The sequence below is a fragment of the Thamnophis sirtalis genome, unplaced genomic scaffold (assembly GCF_051295495.1).
Source record: "Thamnophis sirtalis isolate CommonGarterSnake01/CBP01778 unplaced genomic scaffold, rThaSir2_p1.2 scaffold_5, whole genome shotgun sequence".
Taxonomy (NCBI): Eukaryota; Metazoa; Chordata; class Lepidosauria; order Squamata; family Natricidae; genus Thamnophis; species Thamnophis sirtalis.
In genome coordinates, this window is record NW_028261385.1 from 133,027,928 (window position 1) to 133,050,757 (window position 22,830).

The window sequence follows — 22,830 nt, forward strand, 5'->3', positions numbered from 1 at the left end:
CCTCCGGGTGCCATCTACCAGCCAATGCCACCTGGCTATTACCGGGGGGAGGGCCTTCTCTGTGGCAGCTCCGGCCCTCTGGAATGAACTCCCCGCAGGGATTCGGACCCTCACCTCTCTCCAGGCCTTCCGAAAAGCCGTCAAAACCTGGCTTTGCCGGCAGGCCTGGGGGTGATGAGTTCCCTCCCCTCTTGACATGTATGGTTGTGCGACTGTTGTCTACTTTTATTATTTGTATTTTGTCTTTTATGTTCCCCCTTTTTTTCCCCTTTGAATTGTTCGCCGCCCTGAGTCCTCCCGGAGAAGGGCGGCATACAGATAATAAAATACCAATACCAATACCCTTCCCTGCTAGTTGGGAGTGGGAAGCAGTGCAGAAGAGAGATGGAGGCCATCCCATCACCTTGTGGCCCTAAACATCTGTCCTGCTTACTTCATCTTTACCCATCAGTAGGTCTCCAATAGATCATGCCTGAAGAAATGCAGCCCTTGAGAAAAGGAGAGGGCCTATTTTTATGGCTGTATAGGTAGTCCTCACTTAATGATCCTAACTAGTAATACAATTTCTGTTGCTAAGCAAAGCAGCTGTTTAGAAAAGCATCAGGTGACCACCCCCTTAGTAACACAGTTTTGGGATACCTGGTTGAGATACCTGTGCCATGTTTCTCCTGCTCTGCTCCTCTACCTTGGTTGGGCCCAGCAAGCTTCCTTCTACAGACAAGACTGCTCTGCTGTCTTGCCTTCACTTCAACCCACCCTTTTCCACACCATCTCTGGCCTTTTGGCCACCCTGCCCTTCGCCTCCAACATGCAGCCCTTGCTGCCCCCAACTGACCTTTGCCATTTTCTTCTACCACTGCTGGCCAGGAATCCAGGCATGGGCAAAAGGGTAGCCCTGGGATATGCGAGGTGAGCATGGCAAGGCGGTTGTTGTGCTCAGCTGAGAAGAAGAGAGCAGGATGGTGCCAGCAGTTCATATAGGGTAGCGCCGTGATGACGAACCTATGGCACGTGTGCCACAGGTGGCACATAGAACCCTCTCTGCGGGCATGTGAGCCGTCGCCCTAGCTCAGCTCCACCACGCATGTGTGCGCACCTCCCAGCCAGCTGGTTATTGGGTCTGTGCCACACATGCACGGTGGGTGAGGCGCATGCGGGCCACACATGCGCATGCACAGGGCAGGGTGCACATGCTGGGGTCACATGTGCAGCTGCTGGGTGCATGTGCAGGGTTGGGCACGTGTGCGTGTATGGCGGGAGAGTGCAGGGGGTTGCACACACATAAGGCCGAGGCGCGCACAGGGGGCCTGCACGCACATGAGGGTGGGGGGCATGGGGTGGTGGTGTTCCACATGCATTGCATTATACTTCTGTGTGCTTTCGGCACACAGCAACTTAAAGGTTAGCCATCACTGGGGTAGGGGAATCATGTGGTCCTTGACTAATGACTACTTTGCTTAGGGATGGAAATTAATCCCAATTAGCATAATTAAGCACTGCTGGCCACCACTTTCATCCAGGGAGATGCCACCTGCACCTCTACCATGCCTCCAACACAGACTGCATCCCACTGTCTCCTCCCTGGCTGGGCTAAGCGAGCTCCCTTTGTCAGAAAAGGCTACACTGCCTTGCCGCGTGGGCTGTGCCCTCACCTGATCCTGGGCCAGCAGCAGGAGGAAGAAGAAGAGAGCAAAGGCCAGATGGGGATGGCAGAAGGGTTGAAGGCAGCAGTGGCAAAGTGCAAGACAGCCAAAAAAGCAGAGCGGGGGAGAGAGAGACAGATGGATGGCAGGAATTGAAGCTCGTGCTATGGCTGTAAATATGGGCAGCTTGCTAAGCATCCAAATTTTGATCATGTCCCTGTGGGGGCACTGCAGTAGTTATAACTTTGAGGACCCGGCATAACTACCATTTGTTCAGCACTGTCATACCTTCAAAGAATCCCTGCACAAATGATCAGCGAGGTACAGGTAAGCAAGGACTACCTATAAATATTATTGGATCTCTGTTTTGAAGCAAAACGTATTGCTACCTTCAACGAAGAAAGTAACCCCTATAATAGTTACCGGTAAACCATGCCAAATAATTTCCTTGATAATATTTTGCATCAGCTTTGGATTTAAACTTCAGCTAATTAGCTTTAGGGATTACATTCCTTAAATTGTGGATTCTACAACAATATTTTGAATATTCATCCGACAGAGAACGCAGGTATGGATTTCCCCTTATTTATGGCCTTCTTCTCTCAATCAGATCAATAAAGAGGCTGTGAAAGCTGAAATAAGTCTCACGAACACGATTCTTTCCTGGGGAACAAAAGTCTGACAACCTGGCTAGGCAGACTGATTACAAAGAAGAAATGTAAAGGGGCTAAATCGATTTTCACAGCTGCTCAATGCCATCTTCCAACAGAGTGCTGAACCTTTTGTCCATATCCAGAATTCAATACAAGCCAAGTACCTTAGTATTAAATTGGGCAGGTCTGTAAATAGGCAACTTCTTGATATAAAAGAAACATATTTTATATTTCTGTGTGCAGATAACCCACACTGAGTGGGGGAAAGGGGAATGCAACACACCACCTCTGAATATGTAAGAAAAGTAACTCACACTCAGCGAACAAAGGAAATTTGGCCGTGACAGAAGCATTTCTCAAGCTAATGCAGTCAACATTGGTACTTTTCTAATTTTACAAGGCAGTTTTTGTAATTAATGAAAACTGAACAGAAATGAACAGAAACCCTTCTATGGAGGGTCGAAGAGGTACATTGGGTTTCTATTTTGGGGGGTATTGTTGACAAGAGGAATGGCTGTGTTTATTGTTTAATGTTATATGGCCCCGGTTATGCACAGTATATATGTGACTGTACGAAAATGAAATGGAAAAAAATAAAAACACATTTACGGAAAAAAAGTAATAAGACCTCCCCAAAAATCAGGCCAAGCACTTATTTTGGGGGGTCAAAAGAAAATAAGACCCTGTCTTGTTTTGGGGAAAACACGGTAGCAAATAAAAGTCCAAAAATGTATATTTTTATACAGAAACTTTTTTCTATTTGAAAAAAGAAAACGTAGGCAGAAAATGCAAATGTTAGAAGAAACACAAACACAAATGTAGGCACCATAGGCACAACATTTCAGAAAGAGGAAGGAAGGAAGGGAGCAGTTAGGAGATATCAAATTTGACCAATTTGAAACAATCTTTGGGGTTTTTTTTGTTTTTTTTTACATTATCAGCAGATTCTGCAACTTTACACTTTATGCATAGCTACCCAATACAGCCAGGTTTCAATCTTCAAAGTGGAACTTTAAGGTCAAAGGAGCAACATTAAATCCTGTGACTGTCATTTCTTTCTCGCTGCCCAGGATATAATAAAAAGCCTTCTTCCGTAACTGCTGACTACTAATGAGGAAAAATCTCTCTCTTACATTGAGTGAGAAAATCGGCTTCACTTCATGCAGACAATTGGAAGAAACAAGAATTTGTACAGGATGCAATTTCCAAACTTGGCAAAGAGACCAACCTTTCCCAAAGGCCAAGGTCAGTCATGAGCCTTTGTATACCTGGACAACAATGCTTCACAGGATCACAATGCTGTCATTCTAAGGAGGAGAACATGGTTACCGCAACTTCATGGTTATAATAATGACTATATTGGCATCATGCATGATTTAAAGCAGGGATGGCAAATCTCTGACATACGTATCAAAGGTGGCATACCACCACAGTGATTTGGGTGACACACTTGCGGTCGCCAACATCCAACATCAACTATTCTTGAAAGCAGGACCTGTTCTCACACAATTTGGGGAATGGCGAGGGGCAGTCTTTTTTTGAGTGGCAGAAGTGGTACAAAGAATAAAGGCCCGGGACTCCATTTCAGGCCCAGCCTCAGTGCTGCCATCAAATTCTATAGTTCAGGGTGGTCTAGATGTGGGGAGGGACAAGGAATAGTTTCTGTTTTGTTTGTGTGTGAGAGAGTGAGAGAGTGAGAGTGAGTGAGTGAGTTTGAAGTTTGAAATTTAATTTTATTTATAGGCCGCCCAATCCCGGAGGACTCAGGGCAGCTGGTGAGAAAGAAAGAGAGAGAGAGAGACAGACAGACAGACAGACAGACACACACACACACACACACACACTCAGAAGCAGACTCAAGTTAGGTATTTTCTGAATATTTGACACACTGAGCCCATGGTTCTCCATCACTGAGCACAAAATCAGATGAACAAACTGTCGGCATATATTGTTTTCCCATTGTCTTTTTACACATGCTAATGTTTACCTCTTTTCATTTATGTTGTTAGAGTCAGTGGATTCACAGTTGTACAGCAACTACCGGTAATAAACTACATCAGTGGTTCCCAAACTTGGCAACTTTAAGACTTGTGGACTTCAACTCCCAAGCTCTGCTGGCTGGAGAATTCTGGGAGTTGAAGTCCACAAGTCTTAAAGTTGCCAGGTTTGGGAACCACTGAACTACATGAATAAACTACATAGCTAGACAAATATTACAACTATTTTAAAAACTACTTTAAAAAAAACAGCAGCACTGCCATTTCCCGCAAATATTAGTTAATTGCTATTCAAGAAGTACTTTGAAGTTCTCTCTGCATGTGAACATAAACAATCATATGCCTCCAATATGATTTACAATGTATGTCACTTCTTTCTTTTTTATACTATAGATTTCTATGGACATCGTTTTTAGCATCTAATTTACTTGTTCAGATGACCAATAAAACCCTTGCAAAACTTGCTGGTGCCATTAATCTTCTCCTAAAAGAAGCAACAATCATTATTATTTGCAATTCTAAGTATTCAGGAAATGAATGACATAATGTGGCGATCTTCCATGTGGCTCAGCTGCAAAAATTCAACAGGAAGCAAATTAGGGTTTCGTTGCTGTTTTCTAATGATGAGGAATGGTATATTGACAGATCAGAAGTGAGCAAACAGATCTTTGATCAGGAACAACTGGGCATACATAAAACTCCTGGAGTCCAATGGCTTTATCTCATCTTAGAATGCAGATTTTTCCTAGTAATCAGAGAATTAGCAAAGGGATCTTATTTATAGACCTTTCCATAGAAGGCGCAAAATAAGGACATGTCTTATTTCTGCTATCTAAACTACTTGGGAAAGTCAAAGAAAGTGTTAGTAATCAACCTGACAGTATACTTTTTAAAAAAAATTTCAGCGTTTTTCAGCGAGAGAACAAAATGCCAAGTATTAAACAATCCAAATTACCATTCAAGCATGCTTTATATTTCAACATTAAGCTTCTATCTGAAATCTAAGCAACGTAAGCCCAGAGAAGGTTAAATCAAGCAATGGTTTCCAAATGACTGAATATGAAAAAAAGGGGGATTTAGTGGAATTTCATAAAAGATTTTGAGGGCAAAATTAGCTTTCCATCAATAATATGCCCCAGTTTTTAGATCAAGGATCACACTTAGCTTTTGAGAGAATGCCAAGCTCCTGATTTCAAAACGGTAAGATAAAAATGTGGGAATAACTGTTTCAAGTATTAGATATAAATTAATTTAATTATTTCCCAGATTTAATGTAATACAATTCTTTCTCAAACAAATTAACAGAATGAATGATTCCTCCCCTTTTCTCCTATAAAAATAGCAATTTGGTTTTCTGCAGTTATAATCTTCCCCCTGCCAATCACAATTGGAACTGGCAACTCCATCACTAAACAATGCAGTCGTAAAATAAAAAACCACCTTACCGCATCTGGTTTACAACGGCAAATTCATTTGCTGCAGTCATTAAGTGAATCACCATAGGTCATTAAGTGCCAGGTCATGGGATTTGTGACTGCCTGCCAGTTTCCCCACTGACATTGTTCATTGAAGGTGATCATGTGACTATAGAAAGCTGTCACCATTGTAAATGCAGGCTGTGGCCAAGTGTCTGAATCATGATCACAGGATTGTGGGGATGCTGGAATGGGGGCAACTCCTGGGACAAGTCGTAAGTCTCATTATTCAGCACCATCATACCTTTGTTGTTGTTAGTTGCAAAGACGTTTCCGACCTATCGCGATCCGATGGACAATGTTCCTCCAGGCCTTCCTGTCCTCTACCATCCTCTGGAGTCCATTTAAGCTCATGCCGGCTGCTTCAGTGACTCTATCCAGCCGCCTCATTCTCTGTCATCCCCTTTTTCTTTTGCCCTCAATCTTTCCCAGCATTAGGCTCTTCTCCAATGAGTCCTTCCTTCTCACTGGTGGCCAAAGTATTTGAGTTTCATCTTCAGGATCTGGCCTTCTAAAGAGCAGTCAGGGTTGATCTCCTCTAGGATTGATCGCCTTGCAGTGCAAGGACTCGCAGGAGTCTTCTCCAAGACTATAGTTCAAAGGCCTCAATTCTTTGGCGCTCAGCCTTTCTTATGGTCCAACTTCCATAGCCATACATGGCAACTGGGAAAACCATAGCCTTGATTATATGCACTTTTGCTGGCAGGTTGATGTCTCTGCTTTTTGGTATGCTGTCTAGATTTGCCATAGCTTTCCTCCACAGGAGCAAGCGTCTTTTAATTTCTTGGCTGCAGTCCCCATCTGCGGGGGATCTTGGAGCCCAGGAAAATAAAATCTGTCACCACCTCCATTTCTTCCCCATCTATTTGCCAGGAACTGAGAAGGCCAGATGCCATGATCTTGCTTTTCTTAATGTTGAGTTTCAAGCCAACTTTTGCACTCTCCTTCTTTAGGTCAAAAGTAAGGACTATCTATAGTGGCACTTTCTGCTTGGTGTTAAAGAATTGTGAGAATTGCTGCGGTGCTCAACTTTATTCTCTGCAAACAATGGTCACCCTCGGACCCTTTCCACCCAGCCTCTGAAGTGCATCAAATATTCAACACGCAACCCAAGAAACGATTCAAGTAATAGAAACAAACTGTAGCACTTACTTTAGCCTTGACAAAATGGAAGTGGAAAACTAACTTGAACAATTGAGGTAACAGATACTTTTGGAAAAATTGAGGTACGGTATGTAACCTGTTTTGGCATTTTGAGATAACCCTTTTGATGACTGAAAAGTTTGAACATATTACCTTGCCAGCAGTTATTTACCTGATATATATTGTTATGTGAGACCAGTCAAATAAAATTCTCATTAGGCTTTCAGTAGATCAGGATAATTATCAGAGCGGGGTGAGCAAGAAAAGAGAGTTTCAGACAGTGACAGAGATTAATTTAGTCACTTTGCATGATGCAAGATTGGGGAGGGAACAGGTTTCACTAACTTTAAACATGACCAGGTCAAAAGGGACAAAACAAAAACTTCATGTGCAGTTCTAAGATTATTTTTTCCCAGAAATATACACTCACATTGTTATTCTATGGCTCCTACCCAATTGTTCAGAATACAATTCAAACACTGTTCCTAGCAAAGATAATTGTTTCTGGTCATTCCAGAAAATTTAAGATTAAGATTTAAGATTTAGTTTATTTGTATGCCGCCCTTCTCTGGGAGGGAATCAAGGCGGCGAACAACTCAAAAGGGGAAAAGGGGATACAAACACAATACACGTAATTAAAATACGCAAGAGTCATACAGCTATACAAGTCGAGAGGGGAGGGGAACTCATCAACCCCAGGCCTGCCTGCACAGCCAGGTTTTGACGGCTTTCCAGAAGGCCTGGAGAGAGGTGAGGGTCCGAATCTCCGCGGGGAGTTCATTCCAAAGGGCCGGAGCTGCTACAGAGAAGGCCCTCCCCCGGGTGGTAGCCAGATGGTATTGGCTGGTAGACGGAACCCGGAGGAGGCCGACCCTGTGCGATCTAACGGATCTAACGGGTCCTGTGTAACCTGAAACAAATATAAAACAAATGGAGCCTAAACTCAGGATGCACATCGAAGTGCTGAGGGAAGCGATGGAGCCTAATCATGTCCAGGGACAAGATAAAAATTAAAATTAAAAAAAGCATCCCAGAGCTGCGAAGAAGAAAAGATTTACGAGCAGGAAGGGAAAAGTCTAGCTCAATTACTCCGGTTTTATTTAACCTTCTCAAAGGGGTGGTTTTTTTCAGTTTCTGCTCACTTAGTCCAAGAGACTTTTAGCAACTGAAGGAATGTTTTTACAACATTTATTTTTAGTTCTGCGGTGTATTTCAAAACAATGGTTCCTTCCCTAATCTATACAGGTAGTTCTCAACTTACAACAGCAATTGTGGCTAGAATTTTTATTACTAAGTGATGCAATCATAAAAACACAACTGTAATGTTTAGGGATGGCAATCTACAAAGTCCTGGTTGCTGTTGTTAACTGAATCCCACAGTTGTTAGGTGAGACAACGTGTTGCTGACGTCCCACGACCAAAGTCAATTGGGGTAACCTTCAGAAAGTTGTAAGTCCCATGCCAGCAGGCAGGTAAATGGGAGAAGGAAGGTGAGTGGAGCTGTGAGGGAAGATTGGGGAGGTGCAAGGGATGGACCAAGAAGGGCCACGGAGGTCGGGGAGTACACAAAGGGTTCTGCAAAAGGCGCCACACAGGCTAGGAAACAGAGGTGGGTTCCTACCAGTTCGCACCTATTCGGTAGAACCGGTTCGTCAAATCTACCGAACCGGTTAGAAGAGGTTCCACCAGTGGACCCGGAAAGCAGGCCACACCTACAGAAGAGGTTCCAAAAATTTTGGAAACCCACCCCTGGTCCTTGGATATGATTATTCTACACTATCATGCTCATATTTATAAAACTCAGTGCCTCTGTGAAAGGTAAGGATGACTACTGCGTTTGTGGTGCAATCAGAACATTGCGTGTGTTGAAGTTGTTTTAACACAAACCAAAGATGCCTTTTAAAAAACAAGTTTACATCATATTCTTATGCATGCCAGTGCTGTGTGTGAGGTAATTTAAGGTGGTTCTGACAAGGGTCGTTGGCATCTTCATATCCGGTCACATGGGCGGCAAGCCAATCCCACAAAGGAGACCACACCCACAGAGTAGGTTCGAACAATTTTTGAAACCCACCACTGCTGGGAAAGATGACTGAGGGTGGTTTGGGGAGAGGGTGAGAATGCACCGGAGGCATGATGAAGGTCAGGGAAGGTAAGGGTACAAACGGTTGTGTGACAAATGCCACATGGACTGGGGAAGGTGCAAAGTGGTGTGCGAGTGGTTAGTAAGAACAAAGAGGGGCTGAGCAAGGGTGCACTGGGAGGGGAGACTAACCACAACAATTCACAACTTTCCCCGTCTGCTTCCCCACTGACTTTCTAATGAAGCTGCAGAGAAGGTTGCAAACGGCAATCTTGTGGTCTTATTACGGTGCTTGGTAATCAGTCATAAATGCAAATGGGTTGTCATATACCCAGATCACAATCATGTGACTAAAAGAACCAGTGGTGGGTTCCGGATCCCGTTACAACCGGTACGGTGAAACGGGGCTGGTCCCCACCATATGTATGCGTGCAGCACATGCGCAGCACGCGCTCAGCGCACGCATGCGTACCCATTGCCCGCAACACTCCAGTTGCTCGGTGGAGCATCATGCATATGCCATATGCTCTGTGCGCATGGGCAAATTCCCCGATGGGCTCAAATAGCAGTAAGGAGGGAAGGTGGGAGGGTCCTCTGGAGCACCATACTGGAATGGTACCTGGTGCTCCCAGCTGGGATCGGTATGCACATACCGGGACGTACCGGTAGTATCCCACCACCGAAAAGAATCTTGAGATGGTTGGAACTCCGAGGGCAATTGTAAACAATATTTGTTCAACAGTATCATTCATAACTTCAAATGTTTCCTGAATGAATGATCATCCGTCAAAAACTACGTACGGTCTGGGGAAGATAACCATAATCCATCCATCCATATCTCTCTCTCTGTGTCTCTCTGTCTCTGTGTCTCTCTATCTCTGTCTCTCTCTGTCTCTGTCTCTCTCTCCCTCCCTCTCTCTCTCCCTTTCTCTTGCACCTATCTAAGGAAGGTTGCTGTAGGACAGAACTACCATTAATAAAACCAAAGTTATTGAAATAATGTGATTGAAATCAAAGTGCTTCTCATTCTACATATTATTCAGGGTAGAAGTCCCATTTTTTTCAACGTAGCTATTCTGAATGACCCAAGACCTGTTCAAGGGAGAATAATTGGCCGGGAGAAAACCTGTCAGTTGCAGTAGCTCATTCGTATAAATGCACTCAAGAATATTTACTGCAGCATCAAACTCCAGGCAACTGAGCGTTCTTTTTTAAATTCCACTCAGATTCATGCCTACACCTATTCATTTGTCACAAGAAGGACAAAATAAACGAGAGTCATAATGCAGCGAAGAAAAAGCATGCCATCTCACCCATCTATACTGTGAATCCAGAGGGCAGAAAAAAAATCTTAACAGAAGATGTTATATCTGGAGATTAAGCTCAAGGCAGAATTGGACTGCTTTTTTCATTATTGAAAGAAATGAAGGTATTCAGCAACTATCATCATGGACGATGCCTCGTTCAATAAGCAATAAACGTTATTTTTATTATACTTCAAGATAATTACTTGGGAAGAGCTATAAATTGAATCAAATACGTAACTGTTAATTGCACTCTGCTCCCAGTCACCAAAACCTGCTCACACTCAATAACTTCACACTCAATACAATAGATAATTTTAATTATCTCTCCCAAAGGCAGAAGACCAAGAACCCTTGCATTGCCTATACTTTTTAAATTTCTATTTTAGACTCAAAACTGACCTTTAGTTGTTCACTAGCATAAAACTATCAAGCATTGCATACTATGTAACTCTGGAGAAAATGTGAGAACAATCAACTCTTATTGAAAATACCAAATATTTTATGCAGTTATTTTGACTCATAATAACAGTATTGTCAACACACGCACTCTCTGTTCAAAATATTTTCAGAATGGGAGAAGCAGCCTCTAAGGATAGCTCTGATCTTTATTGTTCCAGGAGGTAGTGAGGAACATTAAGAAGCAGATTATGACGAAGCAGAGAATATTCTATTGTCAAACTTGGTTTACAAGTGGCAACACCAATGAATTAAAAGAACTGGCAGTGGGATGGGAAGAGGGGAACTTAAAATATAACAGAGGCTTTTGTTAGCCTCTGCTAACATCATTAAGAGTGTAAAAAGTACCATTGAAGAGATGTTTGCCTTTATACATCATTGATCGATTTGGCCACTGCGTGTGTGATAGGCCCACCCACCCACCTCCCATGTGGAAAGATGAACATTCTGGAGAAGAATAGGAGAGCTAGAAAGACTGGTGCTTGCAGATGAATAGGGCAGGTTGTTTTGAGATCCTCGATTCAATAAATTATGAGTGCCATTATTTCACTGCAATGACTGCTTCCTTTCTGTCAGGTTGATTTGAGACACACTTACCCAATCACAGGTGCATTTGCTAAACTATACCTAACATTTTTTTAAAAATAAATAAATCTAAGTGCATTTCTCAATCAAAATGATAGGAGATATTCTTTACAAGGAAAGAAAATAAAAGTACGAGTGCTTCACCCCAGGGCTCATCCTGCATAATTAGCTTTTTATATGATCAATTTTATTAAACGTTCTAAAAAGAAGTTAAAACTAGTACATATTACATAATAAAGACAGGAGGGGAAAAAAGACAAAAATGCAAAAAGAAAAGATATAAATAGAAGCTTCTGATTTCCTTTGCAGCAAATTCAAATATTTAAAAAATATGTACAATTACAAAAAAAAACCCACTTTTTCTATTGTCTAATGGTTTCTAATTATCAAAACCCCAAATAAAGCATTTTTTTTCTGTTTTGTGCCAAAAAAAATCTACAAGGGACTTCATGTCAGCAATAAACATAGATGCTGTCTTTTCTCCAATCAAAGAAGTCAGTTTAACCTCCTCTGCAAATTCCATCATCTTCACCTATCATGCATCCATTGTGGGCAGGACCAAACCCTCCCACTGTTAAGCTTATAACAATCTTGCTGCAGTTGTCATGTATAAAATCTAGGCTCCATGACTTTTTTCCAACTGTCTATCCATTAATCACAAAAGGAAACCTTTGGTTTCAACAGTACATTGGTCTTTAAATTATACTGAATAGCTTATGTATGTGCATCCAAAATTTTCTGGCTTTGTTGCGCATCCTTCAAACATGATAAAATGTCCTTTCTTCCAGCATAAATTCATATGTACCTTTATATATTTTAGACCTACATAATTATTTTCTTAGTGGTTTGGAACATCAGGTCAAACAGAAAACAAAATCCTCAGCTAAGAACAAGCAATGGGGTTAAAGCAACTTCCCGTTTACATCCTGCATACATTTGTCTTTCAAGCTCTAATTTAGCTGAGCAAGAAATATTTTTCCAAGGAAGATGCTTCAAAATCACATGAGTCTTACATGGCTAAAGTTCCTTATGTCACACTGTTTGGTTATTAAACAGATAGGCACGCCCAGTGGCAAATTCAGACTTGACTTTGACAGGATAGGAGGAGGAGACCTCAGGAGTTGGCACCACATTGTTACTTAGCCAACGGAGAACAAAGCTTTGGACGAACGCTGTAACAAAAGAGAGACAGGAGACAGCATATTCTCCATGATGGGATTTCCTGCAACCATAAAAATTCTGGCTAGAAAATGAAGCCTGTAGACTTCTGAGCTTGGTTGTTTTCCTGCGGATGTTTTCATCAGTGCATTGATGATGTTACCTAGTTTGGTAATGAAACATCTGTTTTAAAAAAAAAACCAAGGCAATCACACTCAGAGAGCACCAAGGACTCCACAGTTCAACCCAGAGCTACAAATTTTCTCTTGTAAAATGAAGCCTGGAAACTATTGCAACAGCTGAACACACGAGGAGGATGGAGCTTGAGAAAAAAAGAAGAAAAAGAGACACCACAACTGGTTACACAATCACAATTCAAAGACTATACTTTCAGGCCCTAGCAGTGATCAAGTATTATGTGTAACCCTAAATAATATAATTAGTTCTCAGAGGAATCACATTGATCGTGGTGATTAACTTATTTTTAAATGAGCTGTTTTGTTGTTTCCTGGTTTTGACCCTTCTTCCCCAAGACCCTAGCAAGAAGGACAGCCATAAAAATTATTTAAATAAACAAGTGAACTCACCTACTACAAAACCTGCATTGACTATAGTCAACAGGAAAGAATATAGAGAGTCCTCAATTTGCAACCATTCGTTTAGTAACCATTTGAAGTTACAATGACTTACATTGAAGTTACTATGAATAGCAATAGCAGTTAGACTTATATACCGCTTCATAGGGCTTTCAGCCCTCTCTAAGCGGTTTACAGAGTCAGCATATTGCCCCCAACAACAATCCGGGTCCTCATTTTACCCACCTCAGAAGGATGGAAGGCTGAGTCAACCCTGAGCCGGTGAGATTTGAACAGCCGAACTGCTGAACTGCAGTCAGCTGAAGTAGCCTGCAGTGCTGCATTTAACCACTGCGCCACCTCGGCCTCTGAAAAGTGACTTATGCCCATTTTCACACTTACAACCACCGCAGCATCCCCATGGTCACGTCATCAAAATTCGGATGCTTGGCAACTGGTTCAAATTTATAACAATTGCAGTGTCATGTGAAATTGTTTTCAGATCTTCTTAGAAACAAAATCAATAGGGAAGCCAAATTCACTCAACAGCTACGTTACTAACTTAACTGCAGTGATTCACTTAATAACTGTCTCACTCAGCAAGAGAAAATTTGGGCTCAATTGCGGTAGTAAGTCAAGCACTAGATATATTTTTTTTTAAAATATACTGTAAATACCAAACTGATTGGTTGATAGAATTGATGTTTGGTGAGGTTGATTGGTGATGGTGTCCTGTGTTGTTCTGGGTCCTGTGTTGGTTTTTGTGGCTGGGACTTGTTTATTGACTAGGGCTGGTTTCCAGATGTCTGGTAGGCGGGAGGTATCATCACGTTTATTCATGTTGTGGAGGTGTTTCTCTATTTCGATAGCTTCCATAATTATTCTCTTGTTGAAGTGTTCAGTTTTGGAGCTTAATCGGGTTCCTTCAAAATTAATTTCATGCCCCGTAGCTTTAAGGTGCTGGAAAAGGGAGGAAGTTTTTTTCTTTTTTTCTTACTGAGTTCTTGTGTTCTGCGATGCGTGCATTTATTCTCCTATTAGTTTGTCCAATGTATGTGGCTGGGCAGATTTTGCATGGTATTTCATAGACTCCTTGGTTTTCTAGCTGGATCGTATCTTTGGGGTTTCTTAAGATGTTGGCTATTTTTTGGTCAGCATATCATTTATAGAAAAACGGCAGCTCCGATCATGCTTTGCTCGCACAAGCATAAAGCCAAAGGCACCAGCCTGAAGATGACAAGTGTGACCTCATCGAAACATCACCAAGATACTGTCAATCTTACACCCAAATATGCCAAGACCTGCATACCTATACCTGTGAAAATCTACGAAAACAAATATATATATTTGTTCGGCCAAACCGGTAGTGGTTTGGCGGCCTGGGTCACTGGAACCGGCAGCGAGCCATGCCTGCCACACCCCTGAACTGGTTCTCTGGGCGGTGCTTTTCGATTCTGTGCATGCACAGAACAATTTAATTGTAATGCGCATGCGCGCGCAGCACACCCACAAGGGAACCAGCAGTAGTGCCTGCCGGAACCCACCCCTGCAGCAGGCCCTTTATGATAGGTCCCCTTCAAATCTGGCATTCTACCTTCTCTGATCGGGGTGAGAAACCTGTGAACCTCCTGCTATTAATTAGTACAGCCTCAAGAACCCTCATGTTTGGCCATATGGACCAGAGCAGGCAAGAGTTTAATCCAGCAGCATCGGTAAAGCCCCTCCTTAATTTGTCTACATGCATTCTGACCTCACATGGGAAGAAAACAGCGGGGTGAAACAATGACAAGCAAATCGTGCTGGTTCTCTCCCTTAAATCCCTCCTTTTCTCCCAAACTGCTTTTTCCTTTTTCCAGTAGCAGCACCAAGCTTCCCTTACTCTTTGCTGCCACTGCTCTCTAAAAAAGTCGCATACTGTAGGAGAATCCTGCCAATTATGCACTGCAGCATTGCTAGCTGGCAATCCTGAAGAGGCAATGCAGGTGAAACCAAGAAAGCCTCAGAGCAATTTGCTAGCTATAAAGTGTATAACTGGAGGCAACAAGTCTCCAACTCTTTGAGGGAGATGGATGCTTCAAAAATGTGATAGAAAGAAGGCAGAAAAGGCAGGTAGGTAGGTGGCAGGCAGACACAGATAAGGTAGGTAGACAGATAAGGTTGGTAGGTAGACGGGACAGATTAGGTGGCTGGCAGGCAGGCAGACAAGGTAGGTAGAAACAGGCAGATAGATAAGGTAGATCGATGGCAGGCAGGCAAATAAGATAGACAGAAAGACAAGGTTGACAGATAAGATAGATGGGTAGCAGACAGGTAGACAAGGTAGGTAGACAAACAAGGTAGATCAGTGGCAGACAGGCAGAGAGACAAGGTAGACAAACAGATAGGATAGGTAGGTGGCAGGCAGGCAGATAAGGTAGGTAGGTAGATAGACAAGGTAGATTGGTGGCAGACAGAGAGACAAGGTAGACAAACAGATAGGATAGGTAGGTAATAGGCAGATAGACAAGGTAGGTAGGTAGGCAAGGTAGATCAGTGGCAGACAGACACACAGACAGACAAGGTAGACAAACAGATAGGATAGGTAGGTAACAGGCAGATAGACAAAGTAGGTAAGGTAGATCAGTGGCAGACAGACACACAGACAGACAAGGTAGACAAACAGATAGGATAGGTAGGTGGCTGGTAGACAAGGTAAGTAGGTAGACAGACATAAGGTAGATCGGTGGCAAGCAGACAGATAAGATAGAAAAACAGGTAATGCAGGTAGGTAATTTCAGATAGAGAAACAAGGTAGCTGGGAGGGTAAAACAACACAGCCGCTTGGCTTACAGTTACATCTTAGTACAGTACTTCCAACCCTCTAAGCTTTGCTTTGGGATCAGAAGACCTAGAAAAGAAAGGGATCCGCTCGTTTGGGATCTCACCAGCCCCTTGATACCGCGATCTGCTGGCTCACCCCATTCCCACCAAGTCAATCCCGCCTTCCCAACCTTCCTTTAAGAGCGGAGCTGCCAAGCTCCAGACGGGCTGGCTTCCCGGCTTCGCCTGTTCAGCGATGCACCTGGCACAGACCGCCTGTCCCGATGCTACACCGAGAGGTCCTTTCGCGGAGAGCCCCGGAGCCCTCGCCCGCACTGACCGGGATGCGGAGCGCTGTTTCGTCCAGGAGCCGCGCCAGCTCGGACTCGCTCCTCTGCACCGAGACCAGCGGCTCCAGGTAGCCGAGGCGGGCTGCTTTTCTCCCCATGAAGCTCCAACCTTGCAGCAGCTGATGGAGCCGCAACGTCTTGCAGGCACCGCCGGGCAAGAGAGCGGCTCAGCCTTCCCTTCCCTTTGAACTGCTCGGGACCACGCAAGCCTCGTCCGCCCGACCCTCCTCACCTGTCCTCCGAGACGCTGATGAGCCCCTCTTCCTTGGGCACGATGGCCGCCATGGTCACCGCGTCTTGCGAGCCCTCCGCTTGGCCGAGCAACAGGGGCCGCCGAGTGAGCGGCACGGACGGCGGAGGCTGAGCAGCCATGGAGAGCGCGAGAACGGGGCCGCCACCGCGACCAGAACCTCCGCACGCCCAGCTCGCCCGCTCGCCCTACCCTTTCTGGCCGCGCTTGCGCAGTCGGAGGAGAGTGGCAACCCCAAAGGGCTACGGTCGCAACGGCTTTCTCAGACGACTTCCGGATCTCCAAGGGAGCCTCTTGACTCATCTTGTGCGCCCGATTGGAAAGCGGGGCGGTGGAATGGGGTATAATAAGAAGAGTCAAGCGGGAGAGGGAAGCCCGCTTAGTTTAGCTTAGCCTACGAGCTGACTTTCATGGCGGTTATTAGAAATTCGTCGTCGTCGCTATATCCACTGCCCCTTCCATCTCGAGTGCAAAGAATTTTCTTCTCGCAGATTTTCCCTCGCGTCTTCGACAGGTAGAAGAGAGATCAAGGATGAGACAGATTTTACCGAGATGATGCAGTAAAATAGATAACAATAGAATTAATGAGCTGGAAGGGACCTTAGAGGTCTTCTAGTCCAGCCCCCTGCTCAAGCAGGAGAACCTATAATATTTCAGACAAGTGACTGTCCAATCTCTTCTTCAAAACCTCCAGTGATGAAGCACCCACAGGTTCTGAAGGCAAAGTTGTTCCACTGGTTAATTGTCCTCACTGTTAGGCAGTTTCTCCTCAATTCCAGGTTGCTCCTCTCCTTGATTAGTTTCCATCCATTGTTTCTTGTCCTGCCCTCTGGTGCTTTGGAAAATAATTTGACCTTCTCTTCTTTGTGGCAGCCCCTCAAATACTGGAATATTGCTATCATGTCACTCCCAGTTCTTCTTTCCTTTAGGCTAGCTAGCCAAAGCCAAACCCTGCAGCCGGTCTTCTTATTGTAGTGTGGGAAGTTATCATCCAGCCCTCTCCCAGAAAAATGAAATATCCTAGGAAATATTGAAAAGGCAGAATATTTCTCTGGATATGAAAAGAAAGAAACATGTTTTAAAAGACAGAATAGTTGCCCATCCCCACTGTTAATGGGCCATTAAGAAGGCCAAGCTAGTCCCTTTTACATAATAAAGACTTCTCCACTGCAGTCCCAGGGGGGATGGGAGTAAAGGCATGATAATATTGGTCCTTTACTCAACTGACCACATGGCATCTGAGAACTCAACTAAACCTGGATTCAAAACAGCCCAGAGAGTTGCCCCGGCATGGCCCTATGGGAGTCTGACAACCAATCAGAATACATTTCTTACACAGGAACAGGAAACAGAGAGGTGGGACTGAACAGGTTATAAAAAGCCTAGCAAGCCCCTCCCTCGGCCCTTCTCTTCTTCTCCACCAACATTGAAGCATGTGATCACTTTTTCTGTTCAGGGCTCAAGCCATGTGGCCGTGTCCAACAATAAACCATCTTTCCAAGCAGCCTCCATGTCTCCAGTGTCTTTTTCCACACTTGGAGCTGAACCCAGAAGGACATTTCTTTCATCAGTAGAAAGTCTTGTAGAAAGTTAAAACCCACCCCTAGAAAAATGAAATATCCTAGGAAATATTGAAAAGGCAGAAGATTATATTTCCCTGGATAAGAAATTGAGAAACATGTTCTTAGGCAGGAAACAGACTCACTCTTAGTAGCCCCCACCTTTGTCAATGGGCCATTAGGGGGTCCTGGGCTACTCTACTCTACTTAACAAAGGTAGGATTAGCCTTCTACGGAAACACCATATGGCATCTGGGAATTCAACCAAGTTTGGGACTCAAAAGACACAACCTACAAAGCTAGCTAAGACACCCACCCACCCCACCCCTGGGAGTATGACAACCAATCGGAATACATTTCTTACACAGGAACAGGAAATAGAGAAGTGGGGCCGAACAGAGTATAAAAAACTCAGGAACTCTCAGCAAGCACCTTTTTTCCTCTCTTTTCTTCTTTATCCAACATCTGGAAGCATGTGATCACCTTTTCTGTTCAGGAGCTCAAGCCATGTGATCCTGTCCACCATTAAACCAGCTGAACCCAGATGGACATTTCCTCCAACAGTCTCCAGGCCTTTGATCATCTTAGTTGCTTTTCTCTGAACTTTTTCCAGTCTCAACATCTATATATCTAACCTGTTTTGTGAAGCTTAGGACACTAAAGAATGACTAGCTCTCTCTCTTTTTTATGCAGTGGCCTAAAAACATAATGCCCTCTCCTCCTCCTCTCCCCCAAATCAAAGCAAACATCATTAAAACTCCAAATACCATCTGTTGTGGCGTTTATGATTAAGCCAAGTGGAAGCTTCTTATAAAAGAATTGTCGGGTTTCCAGGACTTCTGCATGAGGAGATGGTTAAAAAGATCTGAAGATGGTTCTCCTGCTTCAGCAGGGGGCTGGACTAGAAGACCTCCAAGGTCCTTTCCAGCTCATTCTAGACCTGGTGTAAAAGTCAGGAGGGGAAGGGGTTGAGAGTGTACGTGTGCATGCGACATATAATGCCCATATTCGGATTTTATAATATATGCAAAATAGTTGTTGGATTCCCAAAACTATCTCCATTTTCCCCAATTGAAAAACAGCCGGATTGATATTCTGTGGGATATTAAGGTTCTGGAAAGCCCGGGAGATTTTCTCCTCCATCAGATTGACTTGCAAAAACCTTGGAAGGGCATGCTGACATTAAGGTCTGAATCTTAGGCTTGAACGGGAATCCTTTCGAGATTGCTGTGCAGGCAACTGCCTTCCTTGGTGTTTTTGATCTAATTCTTAAGGAGCCCCCCCCCTTCTTGAAAAATCACATTAAAAAAGAGTTACTACAGCACTCTGCTGAAGCAGCAAGAGGAGGAAACAAATTGTTCCAGTAAACATCATTGTCCTTTCTAAAAAAAATATATGGAAATCTGTTGTGGCCCAGCAGGAGCCATTGGAGCTGCCACCAGACTCCGACAGCGAGGGGCCCTATGAGTCGACTCTGGAGGATGTGGAGGACCCTGGACAGGGTTCTGACTCCGAGCAGGGCACAGAGAGGCTAGTTGGCCATCAGGAGGCGCTTGAGCCTTGGACCAGTGGGGAGGAGACAAGGGAGAGTGATCCGAACGCCAACAATGAGTTGTTCCTGGATGCCCGGCACCGAAGAGCTAATAGGCGTCAGGAACAGTTGCACAGTTACAGGGGGTAATTGCACTCAGCTGGTGGTCATTAGGCTCCTCTCCAGACTATAAAAGGACGGCTTGTGCACACGCCCTTTTTGCAGAAGTCAACGCATTAACTAATGTTTGACGAACAGTATTGTGAGCTTGGCAGGCTGGATTGCTGCCAGGGCTTATCTGTGCCGGTTTGCTGCCAAGGACCTGTCTGTGAATAAATTCCGTAAAGTATCTTTGGCTTGGAGTGTTTTGGTGTGGGACGAGGGGGGTCAGAACAGAAATCTAACTCATTGCAGTGTATTTTTGGCTGACCCTGAAATCCCTGAGACAGCTTCTTTATTGGGTATTCTGGCTTTAGGTTTGTTCCTCATAAGAGAAAGTACTTAACACCAGCTGATGTTAAGGCCAGGCATTCCCAATGGCACAAAAGTGAAGAATAAATGAACCTATTAGCCTTATCCGTCTTAAATTAGATCCTGAGTTTATTCACCCTGGAAGTTTTACAGAGAGGGAGGGAGAGAGAGGGAGAAGGAGGGAGGGAGACTATGCTATGTAACTAAATCAAGCTTGTTAGATTTTATAAAAGTGGTGTAGGTTTGTCGTCTTATGTAGGGTTCATGAGTCTGTGTAGTAGTTGCTATAAATCATTTCATGCTTGTAAGTGGCCTCTTTTGCAGCACTGAATAAAAGTGAATTCACCATTAGGTTACCTTTCCTGCTCTTTCAAAAGATTCTGTGCTTCCCCGAAAATAAGACAAGGTCTTATTTTCTTTTGACCCCCGAAATAAGCACTTGGCCTTATTTCTTTTTTTTATTTCTTATTTTATTATTATTTTTGAGGTGCAGGAGGCAACAAGCGTGGTCACCTCATGGCTGCTGCTGTGTTGCAATATTTTCAGGGAGGGCTTATTATCTGGGGAGGTCTTATTTTCAGGGAAACGGAATAGTTGTTTGAATATATTTCTTCGGTAAGAATGAAATAATTTGTTTTATTTTAAAATGTATTTTACCTCATGCTGAACGTAAGGAGAGGAAATGTTTTGTACAAGAAAACAAGTACAGGAATAAGGCTATAAAAGCTATGCTCTGCATTATGTTGACATTATAATACAGATAGTCCTCAGTTTATGACTAACTGACCCAGAGTCACAGTGTTAAGTCATGACATTTGTTAAGAAGGTCACATGCCCCTGATCGATTTTATGAATATGCAAAATGGCTTACAAGCCTGAAGAAATTTCTTGGATCAAGTTTATTCATTTATCCATACATTCATTCGATTTGTATCATCACCCATCTACCCAGATTCCCCCCCCCCAAAAAAAAAATAAACAGCATCAGAATTATTACAAACTCACATTGGCTAATCAAGGTAATTCAAAAATAAGTCTATAATGCACTATCATCAACATCCGTTCAAATAGTAGACTTTAATCTGCAAACACCATCAATAACAACCCAAATTATATAAGCATTGGAGACAGTAGTGGGTTTCAATTTTTTTTAGAACCTCTTCTGTAGGTGTGGCCTGATTTGTGGGAGTGGCTCGCCAGCCATGTGACTAGGTGGGAGTGGCTTGGCAGTCATGTGATTGGATGGGAGTGGCTTGGCAGTCATGTGACTGGGTGGGCATGGCCAACTTGTAAAATGTGAAACTCACTTAACAACGCTCTTGCTTAGCAACCAAAATGTTGGCTCAGAAACTCTGGCATTTGAAGCACGCAAGTCTTAAAGCTGTCAAGTTACAAGACCCTTGCACTCCTAACCCTTTAGAAAAAACAGAGGTGTTCAAACTTGACAGCTTTAAGACTTGTGGACTTCAACTCCCAGAATTCCTGCTCTTGCTCTTCATCTTGATGATGTGCGGATGGGCGGGGGGAGGGAGCTGGAACCGGTTCTAAACGGCACTGTAGATTTGTGGAATCTCTTCTATAGAAGAGGTTAGAACTGGCAGGAACCCACCCCTGATTGGAGAGTAACCTTTAGTTAGGAGTATGAAACTTTTTTTTCCAAATAGACATCAGCATTGCCCTTTCGTATGAAATATGAAAAGCTACCAAGATTGCCTTCTTTAGAAAACCTCTATAATTCTATCCCTAGCATTAGTTTTTAGCCATGACTCCAAATAGACCAAACCCTAACCCTAACCTTAGATTCATTTTCATTGTCAATGGGATTTTTCCTCTTTGTTTTACTGTGGTCCAGTAATAACTCCGAACAAAAAGCTGACACCATTTCTTTTGTTGGTAAACTGCTAAGAATATATCCCTACCAATATTTATAATCATGACTGCAAATAGACCGAACCTTAAGCCTATCCCTAGTCCTATCTTTCATTTTCATGGGCAATGGGATTTTCCCGATGTGTTTTATTATGGTCCACAAAGAAGTCCGGATGAAAAGCTATCTATGTCACTTTCCTTAGAAAACCACTAAGAATCTATCCCTAGCATTAGTTTTTGGCCACACGTTCACTTAGACCTAAGCCTGACCTATCTCTAGATTCATTTCATTGGCAATGGGAGTTTCCCATTTGTTTTACTGGAGCTGAGAAACAACTCTGAAGGGAAAACTGTCAGCATCGTTTTCCTAAGAAAAATCCCTCATTCCTCTATTCTTAGCATTCATTTTTGGCTATGAAAATGTGTAGATTCAGACCAAACCAAATTTGTCCTGAACATACACATTTAGTTAAAAATAATCAGATGCAACTATTAACTTCAAATGTTTTGTCCTACCAGCACATTAGAATTACAATGTGTTGAAAACTTTGGAAAACTTCTGTGTGCTATATCCAAGTTTTGGGGATGCAGACTTTAGAGACATCATTTTCGTGGTTTCTGAAGCTACCCACCCCCTCCCCTCAAAAAACTATTATGATGTATTGTTCCCATAATTTCCTCTGGATATTCCAAGATGAAATGTGAATGTTGTGGTGCAATGGTGGAATTCAGAAAAATTTATTACCGGTTCTGTGGGCGTGGCTTAGTGGGTGTGGCTTGGCTTGGTGGGCGTGGCAAGGGGAAGGATACTATAAAACAGTGTTTCCCAACCTTGGCAAGTTGAAGATGTCCGGACTTCAACTCCCAGAATTCCCCAGCCAGCGAATGCTGGCTGGGGAATTCTGGGAGTTGAAGTCCAGACATCT

The 22,830-nt window shown here is 43.5% G+C and overlaps 1 protein-coding gene across 2 annotated transcripts in view; it reads right to left on the bottom strand.

Moving 5' to 3' along the window:
* Nucleotides 1–16,670, bottom strand: part of WDFY2 (WD repeat and FYVE domain containing 2) — a 55,141-nt gene extending 38,471 nt beyond the window's left edge. For both annotated transcript variants that reach the window (XR_015696813.1, XM_087716950.1), the window contains exon 1: nucleotides 16,457–16,670. Coding sequence is in view for 1 of the 2 variants with exons in the window: in XM_087716950.1 (XP_087573076.1) it covers nucleotides 16,457–16,596 (140 nt within the window). In the remaining variant the exon portion in view is untranslated. The remainder of the gene's footprint in view (nucleotides 1–16,456) is intronic.
* Nucleotides 16,671–22,830: the final 6,160 nt, after the last annotated feature.